Source organism: Callithrix jacchus, chromosome 19, assembly GCF_049354715.1.
Source record: "Callithrix jacchus isolate 240 chromosome 19, calJac240_pri, whole genome shotgun sequence".
NCBI classification, from domain to species: Eukaryota; Metazoa; Chordata; class Mammalia; order Primates; family Cebidae; genus Callithrix; species Callithrix jacchus.
In genome coordinates this window covers 13,117,560-13,133,825 of record NC_133520.1, presented here as the reverse complement: position 1 = coordinate 13,133,825, position 16,266 = coordinate 13,117,560, and the positions used below count along the sequence as shown (strand labels likewise).

The window sequence follows — 16,266 nt, the reverse complement described above, 5'->3', positions numbered from 1 at the left end:
GAAGACAGAAATAAAGAAGTTCTTCAAAACCAATGAGAACGAAGAAACAACATGCCAGAACCTCTGGGACACATTTAAAGCAGTCTCTAGAGGAAAGTACATAGCAATAAGTGCCCATATGAGGAGAATGGAGAGATCCAAAATTGACACCCTATTGTCAAAATTGAAAGAGCTAGAGGAACAAGATCAAAAAAACTCAAAACCCAGTAGAAGACAAGAAATAACTAAGAAATAACTTCAGAGCTGAACTGAAGGAGATTGAGACACGAAAAGCCCTTCAAAAAATCAATAAATCCAAGAGCTGGTTTTTTGAAAAGATCAACAAAATAGACAGACCACTAGCCAGATTGATTAAAAATAAAAGAGAGAACAACAAGATAGATGCAATAAAAAATGATAAAGAGGAAATCACCACAGATTCCACAGAAATTCAAACCATCATCAGAGAATATTACAAACAACTCTATGCACATAAACTAGTAAACCTGGAAGAAATGGATAAATTCCTGGACTCCTGTGTCCTCCCAAGCCTAAACCAGGAGGAAGCTGAAACTATGAATAGACTAATAACAAGGTCAGAAGTCAAGGCAGCAATTAAGAGCCTACCACACAAAATAAGCCCAGGTCCAGATGGGTTCACAGCCGAATTCTACCAGACACAAAAAGAGGAGCTGGTACCATTACCATTCCTTCTAAAACTATTCCAAACAATCCAAAAACAGGGAATCCATCCCAAATCATTTTACGAGACCAACATCATTCTGATACCAAAACCCAGCAGAGACCCAACAAGAAAAGAAAACTTCAGGCCAATATCCATGATGAACATAGATGCAAAAATCTTCAATAAAATATTGGCAAGCCAATTGCAACAGCAAATCAAAAAACTTATTCATCATGATCAAGTAGGATTCATCCCAGGGATGCAAGGCTGGTTCAACATACGCAAGTCTATCAACGTAATTCACCACATAAACAGAACCAAAAACAAAAACCACATGATTATCTCAATTGATGCAGAGAAGGCATTTGACAAAATTCAACAGCCCTTTATGCTAAAAACCCTCAATAAACTCGGTGTCGATGGAACGTATCTCAAAGTAATAAAAGCTATTTATGACAAACCAACAGCCAATATCATACTGAATGGGCAAAAACTGGAAGCATTCCCTTTGAAATCTGGCACTAGACAAGGATGCCCTCTTTCACCACTCCTATTCAATATAGTACTGGAAGTTCTAGCCAGAGCAATCAGGCAAGAAAAAGAAATAAAGGGTATTCAAATAGGAAAGGTGGAAGCCAAATTGTCTCTATTTGCAGACGACATGATAGTATACCTAGAAGACCCCATCACCTCAGCCCAAAAACTCCTGAAACTGATAAGCAACTTCAGCAAAGTCTCAGGATAAAAAATCAATGTGCAAAAATCACAAGCATTCGTCTACACCAATAACAGACTGAAAGAAAGCCAAATCAAGTACGAACTGCCATTCACAATTGCTACAAAAAGAATAAAATACCTTGGAATACAACTCACAAGGAACATAAGGGACCTCTTCAAGGAGAACTACAAACCACTGCTCAACGAAATCACACAAACAGATGGAGAAACATTCCATGTTCATGGTTAGGAAGAATTAATATCGTGAAAATGGCTATACTGCCCAAAGTAATTTACAGAATCAACGCTATCCCCATCAAGCTACCATTGACTTTCTTCACAGAACTGGAAAAAACCACCATGAACTTCATATGGAACCAAAAGAGAGCCCGCATAGCCAAGTCAATTCTAAGCAAAAAGAACACAGTGGGGGGGGCATCACACTACCGGATTTGAAACTATACTACAAGGCTACAGTAATCAAAACAGCATGGTACTGGTACCAAAACAGAGATATAGACCAATGGAACAAAACAGAGGCACCGGAGGCAACAGAACATATCTATAACTATATAATCTTTAATAAACCTGACAAAAACAAGCAATGGGGAAAGGATTCCCTGTTTAACAAATGGTGTTGGGAAAACTGGCTAGTCATGTGCAGAAAGCAGAAACTGGACCCCTTCCTGACACCTTACACTAAAATTAATTCCAGATGGATTAAAGACTTAAACATAAGACCTGGCATGATAAAAACCCTAGAAGGTAATCTAGGCAAAACTATCCAGGACATAGGAGTAGGCAAGGACTTCATGAATAAAACAGCAAAAGCATTGGCAACAAAAGCCAAAATAGACAAATGGGACCTAATGAAACTCCACAGCTTCTGCACGGCAAAAGAAACAGTCACTAGAGTGAATCGGCAACCAACAGAATGGGAAAAAATTTTTGCAGTTTACCCATCTGACAAAAGGCTGATATCCAGAATTTACAAAGAACTCAAACGGATTTACAGGAAAAAAAAAAACAAACAAAAGCCCATTCAAAAGTGGGCAAAGGATATGAACAGACACTTTACAAAAGAAGACATATATGAGGCCAACAATCATATGAAAAAATGCTCATCGTCACTGGTCATCAGAGAGATGCAAATCAAAACCACATTGAGATACCATCTCACGCCAGTTAGAATGGCGATCATTAAAAAATCTGAAGACAACAGATGCTGAAGAGGATGTGGAGAAAAAGGAACACTTTTACACTGTTGGTGGGAGTGTAAATTAGTTCAACAATTGTGGAAGACAGTGTGGCGATTCCTCAAGGCCTTAGAAATAGAAATTCCATTTGACCCAGCAATCCCATTACTGGGTATATATCCAAAAGAGTATAAATTGTTCTACTATAAGGACACATGCACATGAATGTTCATTGCAGCACTGTTTACAATAGCAAAGACCTGGAATCAACCCAAATGCCCATTGATAATAGACTGCATTGGAAAAATGTGGCACATATACACCATGGAATATTATGCAGCAATCAGAAATGATGAGTTCGTGTCGTTTGTAGGGACATGGATGAATCTGGAGAACATCATCCTCAGCAAACTGACACAAGAACAGAAAACGAAACACCGCATATTCTCACTCATAGGCAGGTGATGAAAAATGAGAACACATGGACACAGAAAGGGGAGTACTAAACACTGGGGTCTATTGGGGGGAAAAGGGGAGGGCCAGTGGGAGGGGGAGGTGGGGAGGGATAGCCTGGGGAGAAATGCCAAATGTGGGGGAAGGGGAGAAGGGAAGCAAAGCACACTGCCATGTGTGTACCTATGCAACTGTCTTGCATGCTGTGCTCATGTACCCCAAAACCTAAAATCCAATAAAAAATTAAAAAAAAAAAAAGAAAGAAAGAAAGAAAAGAGAGCGAGAAAGAGAGAGAAAGAAAGAAAGGGAAGGAAGGAAGGAATTGTAATAAACTACAAATACTGGAATACTGATTTATGGTCTACTATAAAAACTGGCTTTTATCTTTAATACCACCATCAAAAAGAATTCCTTTTTGTTTACTTTTGATGTTTGCCTATTGTGGCAAAGACCACTCCTTGTCCCTTATTATATATTATACTCCTTTTCATCAGTAAAGTAAAAATACTTTTCAGCTGGGCAAATGGTCACTTGGAATAAGGATGGCATTTTTCAACATTCCCTGAAGCTAGGTACAGCCATGACTAAGTTCCGAGCATGCAGGATAACTAGAGGTAGAGGAGCAACTTCCAACATATGTCTTTAAAGTGAATGTGAGTATTCTTTGACCATTATTCCTTCCTGCTGGATGAAAATCAGAATGGATGGCAGGAGCTCAGGCAGTGATCTTGAACTATGAGGTAGAAGCCTTGTCCGTAAGGATGGCACAGCCAAAAGATAAAGTGTGTGGGTCTCGCATTGTGAACATCCCACCTCTGCATTGACTTACTGTGGTCACCTGTTACCATGGAGAGGAAAACTTAATCACTAATATTTCAGGTTCTCAGTTTCTCAAGTGAAATGAATTAAAAATGATAAACCCTCTCTACTACATTTTCCCCCATAAAACTTTCATTATCTACATAATCTTATACTTCAGAGAGTACTTGGGTTATACTTTAGTGTTATAAAAATCATATTACAAAAATAGGACCTAGCACTAGTGTAGAACATGGTAGATCACGTTTTTAAATAAATGGATATTTTCTGCTCTGTATATTATCAGCCTTGCAGCAGTATTGGCTTCCATTATTTTTCATTTCAAATATATAGTGGCTGGGATTTATTCTGAGGTCTAAGTTTTGGCATTAATCTTTACATTCTATTACCCTACTAACATATTTTTTTCTATTGGGAAATGTGTATTAAGTTCCAAATATACATTCAGGTTGTGATAGCTCAGTATATTCTTTTATAAAATTAAAGAACTATTGATAAAAGACTCAGGATGCTTAAGTAAAGAACAGTAGCTCAAAACTCAGTCCAACTCAGCATGAAACAATATTAACATTAGGTTAACTATGGGATTAGTAGCAGAAAGCTAAATTTGTGAATTTAAACATTCCTTCGTTCTTTCTTTTAAGATAAGTACATTAATCACCTACCCTGAGCAAGGTAGTGAACAACGCTTAAAATAAATATAATACATAAAACTTGTCCTCCAGGATCTTATTGTCTATTGAAGAAATAACATGGATGCATAGAGAGTACCATAGGCATTTTTAGCAACTGTGGAATAAGAACTTTCAGTTGAATAGAAAAAAAATCATGGCATTGAATTACAGTCATTTCTCTGCAGACTTCTCAGGTAAGTATTTTATATATATGTATATATAATACATTATATATGTACATACATGACATATGCATATACATATGTAGCACACATACATGTATATATAAGATATAGAGAGCATATTTATGTATGTATGAATGTACATATACACACATATACATACATATACAGAGTATCATTTTAATTTAATTTGATCTTATTGATGATACTCTGTTTAGCTGAGTTTAAGTCACAAAGTCAGGCATGAAATATAACATGATTTAAAGTTCCCTTGACAACTCCTTATATGGCCCATAAAGTCCAGTACATTTGGTTTCATGTATGCCTCTAACTCTTCAGAAATCAATGATTCTTCGGAGCTTTCAAGTCTTCATTCTTTTTGTAGACACCAAAACAATGAGTATCACTTCTTTGTCAATGATTGGGAAACCCTAAAATTCTAAAACCCTCAAACATTCTCTCCAGCAAACAGATATTGACAGTTTTAATACTGGATAGCATCCTTTGCCTATGACATTATTTTTACACGTTTTTGTTTGGTTTGATTTTTGCTTTTTTGCTTTCTTCTCCATCCCTAACCCATTTCCAAAACATGTAGTCGAATGTTTGTAACTTAAATGCATGCAGGTAAGGCTCTACCAAGACATTACAATTATAATTCATACATTGAATTATACTATTCTCACTTTTGCATGAACCTATCGGGCATCCTGTAATTGAGAACCAGGTTTCACTATATTTTATTTTTTTGTTGTTGCTGTTTTCCATTTCCCACATAAATAGAGAGCTCCTTGCATTTCTACATTGGGCATTACAGAGTGGGAGGGGGCTGGTTGGAAATTCAGAATCTAACACCACGTTCCTAGATCTAGTGAATCAGAATCCATGTTACCAAGATCCCCAATTCTTACTTCCTCTCTATTGGGAACTACCAGAAGCAGTGCACTTGACATTCAGGGACCCTACTGATACGATCTTTCTTTCTTCATTTGCCTTGGCATTTTTCTGGCAGCAAAGCTAACACAGTTAGAACAAGAAGTGGGAATAAAGCAGAGACAGTTGCAAGCCTAGCAGGTGAAAGTATTTCCTTCTAACCTGACCATTCCTCTATGCTAGTGCCTTTCAATATGTGGTTCATAAACCTTCCAAAAGAACCAACTGGAGCACTAGGTAAAATGCAAATTGCTAAATCCTAGCCCATATAACAGAAGCATGTGAGTGGTCCCTAAATTTACATTTTATATGTAATCTGAGAATCACCTTATGACCAGTAGAATTGGGTTACTAATTATTACTAGCAGCCATGGAAAAGAGGCAAAAATTAGAGACAGATCTTCAGTATGAAATCCACATTATTCAGATAAAAAAATTAATATCCATTGTATGTAAAGACTGAAACAATTTTAGTGGCCAAAGTATATTATTATTCGTATTATAATTAAAATGGCTTTTAATTTTTTACGTAAATATAGATTTATTTGGGTCATCTGGAAGATTGTTCTTATTGATTCATTTTCCAAACTATTGCAAATAATAAATAATATTTATTACTACTATTTGTTATTTTACCAGAGGAAGGAATATAGTCCCTAGACTTTAGCTCAATGTAATGCAACAATGAAATTGAGAAAATATTTTCTGTATACCAGTTATATCTGTAGCACTCGATGCCAGGTGCTGTAGTAATTATGCTGATAATTATGTTTATATGTTTAAACACCTTGCAGAAAAAATAGTTCGTATATGTGCAAAGTCTTGAATCCATTCATTCTTGAAATAATTTCAAATCAAATTGTGAAGCCAGTTTCTGAGCAGTCCTCAGTTCGAGGGAAAACGCCAGCCCTGTCTCTCTGGGCTGCAGCTTTGCATGTTAACAGGGCTGCAGGGAAATCAGCAAAAGCTACCCAGAGTTAATTGGAGCCCTTTCAACAAATCTAAAGATACATAGGAGTGATAACTGAAGGGCTTTCTACCCTGAGGCTCCGGCTGAGGAAATGAACCTTCAAGAACCCCTTGCTCTGAACCTTGGCCTTGGGAGGGCACAGTATCTAGACCCTGTGGCCCAAAGGGGCCCATTTGCTCCTGAGTAGGGCTGTTAACCCTTGGACTCTCCATTGCAACTGGGATTTATCTTATTTAATCCTCTGGTAGCCAAATTCATGAATGGTAAATATTCCTTTTCACTATTCTATTTCTTCAGTTCTCAAAGTTGATATTCATTTTTAATAATTTTCTTGGCTTTTCCCTCCTGCTTTTTTCTGAGCATAAAATCCCACTTCCCAATAATTATCACACTTAATTTCTGTCATCCTATGATATTCTTTTGCTAATGTTTTCTATTTACTTTTAACACCTTATTATTTTTTTGTATGCATTTATTTTTTTCCCTACTAAACATTTTGGAGTTTAAATAGAGAAATGAAAGTTACAAGAATTTCTGGATAGATTTAAATGTGATCACTGGTGACAAACTCCTTCTTTAAATAGAGTTTCCCAGTGCTGGCTGTACAACAGAATTACCTGAGATCCTTTAAAAATACAAATGCCCAGGTCATATTACAGGTCAATCGAATCAGACTCTTTTCAGGTGGGCACACAGGCATCAGTATATTTTTTAAAGCTTCCCAGGTGACTCAGTATACACCTATAGTTGTGAAGTATCGTCTTGTAAGAATCCCAGTGAAATGAACAAAGGATACCAGGCAAAGACAATGGACTGTTAGAAGGAAACTCCTGGGCAAACCCAATCTTAAACTGGAAGCAAATGCCGGCAAGCTCTTAGCATTCCTATTCTACCAAACACTTGGAAGAAAGAAGCTGAAACTGTAGGGTGACTGTGAAGCTAATCCAAATTTACCCCACTGACCCTGTCATCATCTTAGCGAAAGGATTTTATGAACAGCAACTAGCTGCTTAGTAAGATGATTTGAAAACAATTTAATTTTCCCATGCAAACACCCAGTCAGAAGATTATTTTAGAGATGAGGCAACTGAACTAGGGAGTTGAGTTTGGGGGAGAACATTTAGCTAATGGAAAAACTGTAACTTGAAAGAAGGATGAGAATATAGCCCTCAGATTACAGAAGACTGTCATATTCTGGGGAATATTTAATTCAAGAAACCTGTAAAATTTAAAAATCATGAGTTGCATGCCATTTATAAGATCTAAAGGAACTTGAATCCACTAAATAAGAGACAGAAGGTAAGCAGTAAACAACAGAGATGGAGACGACAGTTGAGAAAATCAAAAGAAATCAAAGCAAGCTAGATGAGGAAAAACGCAGATCATATCAGTGACTGAACTAGAAAGATTAAAAATCATCTTGGAAGTTTCAAAAAGCAGAATCAATAGTGCAAAAATCAGAAAATTGAAAGAAAACAATTACGGGACAATCACCCCGAATTCAGAAACTGTAATACAGAGATTACAAAGACAACTATTAATCCATTGAATGAACACTCACTACATGCCTGTTTCTGAGCCAAATATTTACATAATTCATTTTAATCTTTATAGCAGTTCCATAACATAAATAAGGTTTTCATCCCCAGTTTATGAAGGAGGAAACTCCAATGTAAGGATATGCTTTTAAATTTGCCTGAGGTCACACGGCTAAAAAGTGCCATAGGTGGAATTTGAACTTAGATTGATTTGACGCTACAAGCTGTATTCTGAACTACTAACATGAGGAAGACAATTTGGGAAGAAATATACAATATTGAAAACCGCTATTCTCACCAAAATTAATGATCATAAACACAACGGCAAATTTTCCAAGCTGAAGAAAGACCCAAATATGAAGAATAAAAGCGCTTATCATACAACTAAAAAAAAATTAATAAAAAGAAACGAGCACATTTTCTGATAACATTTTTTAAACTCAATCGGTAAATAGCCCATACTAACCAATAAAGCTAAATTTCCTTGTATATTCAGTGTCAAAATTATTTTATTTAAATATGACCCTAACAACAAAAATTAACTTAAATATTAAAATCTCAACAGAAGTCACCTCAGAAATGCTAAACGAGGATTTTTTTCAAGATCAATAGCAAAACTGCTTATACAGGCTTCACCTATTTTCTCTCTTTTGGTACTTTGGTTTCTCAACCAACTGGCAAAGCAGCTGCCATAAAACAATCTCTACACCACTAACATCTCCACCAAATCCGACTTGCTGGCTCTCTGCTTCCTCAACTCCTTCCATCTCACCTCCTAGTATTCCTTTTGCTTACTGTGAAAGCCTCTGACTGATAATTATCCAACATGGCTTTGGTGACTCTCTATTCACATTCTTCCCTCATTATCCCGAGTCTGCACAATGAAAAGTCCACCTGGCAACACTGCAGTTCTTCTTAGTCTTCAAGATTACCTCCTACATATATCCTTGACAAGTCACTTTAGCATTGAGAGCAGCAAATTCCTTGAAGGAACAAAAATCAAAAGATTCATAGTCTACACTAGCAAGAAATGTAGTGGGGTAAAAAAAAAAGCACTAAAAAACAAGAAATAATAAAACTGGAAAGCATAAACCATGATGGCAGAAAGAAGAGCAATTATATCAACTACTTAAAAATATATGAATAACTCCCCTATTTAAATATAGAGAATTTCAAGTGAAAGATAAAACTAAAACTACAGAGATATATAGAAGTCCTCACTTAACGTCATCAGTATTTTCTTTAAACTGTAACTTCTGAATGAAATGATGTACAGCAAACCCAATTTTCCCATAGGCTAATTGATGTAAAAAAAGAATTTATGGCATATTTCTGGTCACAAAGCATCACAAAACTTCTATAGACTACTAATATTAAACATTGAAATGAATGTGACCTATACATCCATTTACAAAAGATTAATCAAAACGGGAAAATGATGTACTCAAAATTGGTGAATCAGTGAGTAACAGTGGTCATAACAGTGCAAAACAAGCAATAAATGCTTGCCAAGTGAACATGGTAAGGAGCACCTCCTACCAGCACAGAGTTCAAACCTCAGCAATCATAGACAAGGCAGCTTGCTGAGCCCTGTGGTACTGCATTGTTTATTTCATGCATCTGTATGATTATCATAGACTTTATGAATGTTTGCTTTACAGTGATTTCTATTTATTCATTCATTTATTCCAATCTGCTTATTCCAGTGGCTGGAGCCCATCCCGGCAGCTCAGGGTTCAAGGTAGGAACCATCCCTGGACAGGCTGTTCCATCACAGGGCGCACTCACACACACCGCCACTCACTCAATCTGGAGCCATGTAGACAGGCCAATTCATGTAAGGGGCACAGCTTTGGGATGTGGGAGGAAACTGGAATACCCAGAGAAAACCCACAAAGACATGGGGAAAATGTACAAATTCCACACGGACAATGGCCCTTGCTGGGAATTTTTTTTTCGTTTTTCTTTTCTCATCAAACTTAAAAGAAAACAATGTTGAATGAAGGGACTTTCCAAGTTGTTGCCATGCAGTCGTGGGCTACATAAAGTTTTAGTCAACAACAGGCAACATATGGGATAGTGGTCCCATAAGATTACAATGGGTGCCTTTACTATACCTTTACTGATTTTTTATCTGTTTAGATACACAAATACCATTGAGTTACAGTTCCCTACATTATTCAATAAAGTAACATGCTGTGTAGATTTGCAGCCCAGGAACAATAGGCTACAGCACCTAGCCTAGGTGTGTTGTAGGCTGTGCCCTCTAGGTTTATGTGAGTACACTAAACAATGTTTGCAAGGTAATGAAATCTCCTAATGACACATTTCTCAGAACATATCCATCCTTTACCACTGCATGACTGTACCTAAAGTAATGAGACTTTGAAGGTTAAAACATTGTAATTGTAAAAGTAATAAAAATTTTAAAAATACAAATAAAAAATATCTCAGAAATTGACAAAACTTCAGTCTTAGTTAACAAAGTTAACTCTTTCCTTAGTTTTTGACAAATTCGATATATAAAAATAAATAACAATTGCTCAGTGGTTCTCTGATTTTCTTCTCCCTATACATCACTCCCATGTATGACATGCCTTTCAGTAGCATCCTGTACTATACTATGTTGGTTTATAATCTGTGGGATCTCTCCTTCAAGAAGGTATCCTTCAGAATCTTGGGAGAGGCTGGTTTAATTTGAAAAGCCTTTCTGCTCTCTGTTTCTGATTTGCTCTTATTCTAACCTTAGAATCACTATTTTGAGGAATATGCATTATAGTATCAATATTAACATATTGATTAACACATGATTAACATATCTAACATAAACAGGTAATAATCAACCCTAAGTGGGGAATATACGTTTTTTTTAAAAATCACCCATAGACTATTCAACATTTTAAGGACATTATATTAACTACATAAAATATTTTTAAAAATCTGTACATAAAAATGCAAATCAAACTTTTTAAAAAAATGACAAAACTGGGGGAGTTGCATCAGATAAGACAAATATGTATATTATTCTTCACGTGCAGGGAAAAACTTTAATGAGAAAATATGTATGATTCAATAGAAGTATTAACAATGTGGCTGGGTGCAGTGGCTCATGCCTGTAATCCCAGCATTTTAGGAGGCCAAGACAGGTGGATCACCTCAGGTCAGGCGTTCCATACCAGACTGGCCAACATGGTGAAACCCTATCTCTACTAAAAATACAAAAATTAGCCTGGCACACCTGAAATCCTAGCTACTTAGAAGGCTGAGGAAGGAAAATCTCTTGAACTTGGGAGGCAGAGTTTGCAGTGACCCGAGATTGCACCACTGCACTCCAGCCTGGGTAACAGAGTGAGACCCTGTCTCAAAAAAATAAAATAAAATAAAATAAATAAAAATAAACCAAAAAACAATAGACCTGCTTAGACACATCACAAAAGAAGCAGAAATGGCTAATAAACATTTAAAAATTAATCTCTCTAGTAATCACATAAATACAAATTAAAACAATATTCTGACACATTTTGCCTTTAAAATGTGCAAAGTTTTTTTTTTAATCTGTAAAACTTGGCATTGGCTAGATAAAATGAAATGCACCATCTTGCATTCTGCTTGCTGGTGAAGGCATAATTTGTACAGCCTTTTGGGCAGTATAAAAATCTCTATCCTTTTCTTGAGAAATTACCATACATTAAGCATAGTGTTACACACTTTACAGATACCCTATAGGTAACATTGATAGAGTGCATTCCACATGTCAAGCACTGTGCTGTGTGCTTTACATATATATGAATTCATTTAATCCCCACAGCTGCCCTGGGAGGCAGGTAGTTGTATCTCATTCTTAGTTATCTCCAAGGAATCTGAAGCACACAGAGATTTATTGAATTGTCCGAGTTACACAGCTAAAATGGGTTAGTGCTAGGATATCCCATCACTTAATATGTTTAATATTCTTCTGAGGTAAATATTACTCTTTCATTTCATAGCTTAAGACTTACAGATCCAGAAGGATGTGGAACTTATCTAAGTCACAGGGAAGGTATATAGCAGAGATGTATAGCAATGTCTGGCTTCAAAGTTCAAGACTATACAATGTCTGAAGAGCCTTTGATGCAGTTGTTCCATTTCTGGGGGTTTGTTCTATCATCATTGTTAGGAATTCTTGTAAGGATTTACATACAAATTTATTTAAATTGTATTAATCACAAAAGTAATTGTTGGAAATCCAGGAAGTAGGGGGACACCGAGACAAAATGTGATTACACAAGAGACAGTGCGGGGACATGGAGGAAGCTGGAAACCATCATTCTCAGCAAACTAACACGGGAACACAAAACCAAACACCACATGTTCTCACTCATAAGTGGGAGCTGAACAATGAGAACACATATAGGGAGGGGAACATCACACACCAGGGCCTGTCGGGGGTGGGGGGCTAGCGGTGGGATAACATTAGGACAAATATCTAATGTAGATGACGGGTTGATGGGTGCGGCAAACCACCATGGCATGTGTATACTTATATAACAAACCTGCACATTCTGCATATGTATCCCAGAACTCAAAGTATAATAATTAAAAAAAGGAAAGATTTTTGAGGAGAGGTACATGATGTTGGATGATCTGTAGAACAGATTCATGGCCAGGGAGAAAAAAAAATGCTACAAAAAAGATGAGAATAAGTATTACAGTTATCCAGGTAAGTTGTCCAGGCAAAAGATGGTAGTGGTTTTGGGCTGGCCAGTAGATAAGAGAAGAAATGGATGAATTTAACACATATTTTGGGAAATAGAATGACAACTATGGATATGAAGTGTGAAGGGGGTAGAAAGCCCAGAGTAACTCTCAAACTTGATTAACTGGGTGGCTGGAGGTATCTACTAAGCATGAGAATACAGAAGAAGCAAGAGTTCAGGTTTGGTAAGTGTAGGTGAGAGACATCCAGTTGGAAATAACACTGTGTCCAAATGCCTATTCCATGTAGACATTTGGATGTCTAGGTGGGATGAGCATTTAGGAGTCCACAGCAGCAGCAGCTTCCAGGTTTTTGACTTTATGAGAATAAATAAAATTTCTGGAGCAAGCCAGAAAAAATGAGAGAAAGAGATAAGAGGACCCAGTTCTAAGTCCCGAGACTCTCCAATATGTCGTCACACTTTAGAAGAAAAAGTGAGCAAAGGACAGTGAGAACAGGTTCTCTGGAGAACCAGTAGGTAAGCAGAAGAGTCACAGAAGTGAGGAAATATTTCAAGAAATGATGAGAGAGTTACTGTGTGGAATGCTGAAGAGTGGTGAAGACAAGGAGTGGAAAGTGTTTTTTGCCTATGTAAACATGGCAGTTTTGGTGCTCTTCACAAATGTAATGAGCAGAAGCCAGATAAAGTGAAGACAAAATGTACATAGATACTTGATGCCAGACGACAGCCAAAAGGAGAGTGGGAGCCGTAGCTGGAAGTTAAGACAGAAAGAAGATTTTTGTGATTGGTTTGGGTTAGTGTGTTGGTTTTTGTTTTTTTTTGTGTTTTGAGACAGAGTTTCGCTCTTGTTACCCAGGCTGGAGTGCAATGGTGCGATCTCGGCTCACTGCAACCTCTGCCTCCTGGGTTCAGGCAATTCTCCTGCCTCAGCCTTCTGAGTAGCTGGGATTACAGGCACGTGCCACCATGACCAGCTAATTTTTTATATTTTTAGTACAGACGAGGTTTCACCATGTTGACCAGGATGGAATCAATCTCTTGACCTCGGGATCCACCCACCTTGACCTCCCAAAGTGCTGAAATTACAGGCATGAGCCACCGTGCCCAGCCCAGTGTGTTGGTTTTTAACAGTGGAGATAAAACTTGAATGACCCTAGGAAGAATCCACCCAACAGTGGTTTTCAAACTCTGGCATGCATCAGATGTAGCTGGGAGCTTATTAAAACAAAGACTACTGAGCCACACTACAGACTGTCTGATTTCGTGTGTGTGGGGTAGGCAGGAGAATGTGCATTAGTAATTTCTCAAGTGAACCTAGTAATGCTGGTCCTTGGGCCATACTCTTTTGTAGCAGAGAGAGGCGTTAAAAATATAAGTGACAGGAAGATAAGCTATCAGTAACATCTCTGAAACAACAGGAAGAATCAGGGTCCAGAGGATTTGTGAAGATTTCTATTTTTGATAGGTAAGAGAAGCTTCGTAAAACAGAAAGGAATAAAAAGCGTGAAAATAAAAAATAATTATGAAAATAAAAAGATAGCATAGCACACACCTCTTATATGTCAAAATGGTTTTAAGTGTTTGAGCATGCGTTCACACATTGAACCCCTAATAACAACTCCATCAGCCAGATAAATGCAATTAATATGTACATTTGGTAGTAAGAAAGTAACAGAAATCCTACACAATAGATTGTTTTTTCTCTGGTGTCTAATTTAATCCAAAATAGAACACTGTTAGCTGGGTAGGTTGAGAAAGGGAGATAACATGGGTATAGTTTGGAAACATATAAAATATTTAATTAGGAGAATGGGGGAAGGAGCTTATTCTGTAAATACGGTAGGACTGGTGTCATTACTGAGTACTCATTTGAAAGTGGAATTGAGCATTTTTAGAAATAAACATCTTGATATTTTCTAGCCCTTGTAGCTGCCATGTGCAAACTGTGAAAGGCAAGCTGTGGGCTTAATCAGGTTGGGTTTTTATAAGGTGGAAAAATAGGAAAGAAGTGAAGGGTGTGAATCTGTTTTTCTTTTGCTAAAAGTTGGTAGTATATTTGGGCTGTGCATTTCAAGGAGTCTAAAGAAGAAGGTAAAGACTCGAGGAAATTGACCAACAGAATTTTGAGAAAATATTTAAGGCTTTTCCAACATCCATTCTGACTGTTCACATTGTAAGATTTTTTGATAGAGGAAAATGTTCTTTTCTATCGAATTTGACACATTTACTTTCTTTTTATCAAAGGCTTAAATTCAACTCTCCCTTTAAATGTGCTTTAACATTTCATGAAGCTGAAAAATGCTCTTACTACACATGCACAAATTTGAGTGTAAGATGTGTTAACGGTGTGTATGAGTATATTTCATTATAATCATTCTGCATGGCACACCACACTGTGAGAAATCGATTCACTGATTTGCCAGTCCAACTAACTGGGGCTCTAAGACTCTTCCACCTTGAGATAATTAGGTTTAATCAGCAATTTTACAATACGTAATAGTGGTGTGAACTGGGGCTAGTCCCAAAGAGTAAATTTTTGCTTGGTGAAGTAAGAATTTATACACAGGATTTCCAAAAGAGGTCTATACGGTGTTAAAGGGCTATAGTCCCCTGTGATGTAATCTTTGGGGAACAGGTTGAATATCAACCTTAGAATGAAGATTATCCATGAGAGGCCATGCACATTGCAGAATTATCCTTTTTATCATAGGTAGATACAGGCTCCCACTATATTAGATGGTTGTTGTTTTTAATCAGACAAAATACATGTATATTTAATACATTTTCCTAAAGAAGTTTGCAGAATATTTTTATGTAAAATCTAAACAAAAAGGAAGTTAATAAGATCTACTTCATTAAAGAATTGCCTTTACCTGTGAGGGTGCTTGTATTGACAAATTCAGCAGTGGCAGAGGGCATGTGGGGTGGACGGGTGTTGTCCTCACTGTAGGCTTTCAGAATGTACTTCTCAATTACACCTCTGACAACAGGTTCATCCCAGGTCACCTCAATGCTGTATCCATTTAAGCTGTGGACTCTTGAGGGAGTTGGCACACTTTGTGGAGCTGTGAGGGAATAAAAGAGAAAATAGAGAAAATGGCAGTTCTGAGAAGACTATCGCTCCTATTCTTCACTTTTAATGGCCGCAGTAAATCAGACTCAACCATTAGCATAAATACAATTTATTAGAGTTGTAACTTTTCAGCATTGATTTAATATGACTGCACATCTTGAGCCATTCAGTTTAAGCGATATTTCAAAACCATCAAAACTCCATCGACATAACATTCTTTCAAGTCTAGTCCAGGTTTTCCAAAAACATTTAATGTACCAGACATGTTTAAACATCACTCATAAAGAAGGAGGTGGATAGTAGGCAGATAACAAGTTCAAGCAATATAATGATGTACCCCCTTTGAAGCA

At 37.0% G+C, this 16,266-nt stretch overlaps 1 protein-coding gene across 1 annotated transcript in view; it reads right to left on the bottom strand.

Annotated features, from left to right (window-relative positions):
- The window catches only part of USH2A (usherin), an 815,757-nt gene that overhangs the window by 442,445 nt on the left and 357,046 nt on the right, over nt 1–16,266 (bottom strand). The window contains exon 30 of the mRNA XM_002760516.6: nt 15,717–15,908. Within this exon, the coding sequence (XP_002760562.4) occupies nt 15,717–15,908 (192 nt within the window). The remainder of the gene's footprint in view (nt 1–15,716; nt 15,909–16,266) is intronic.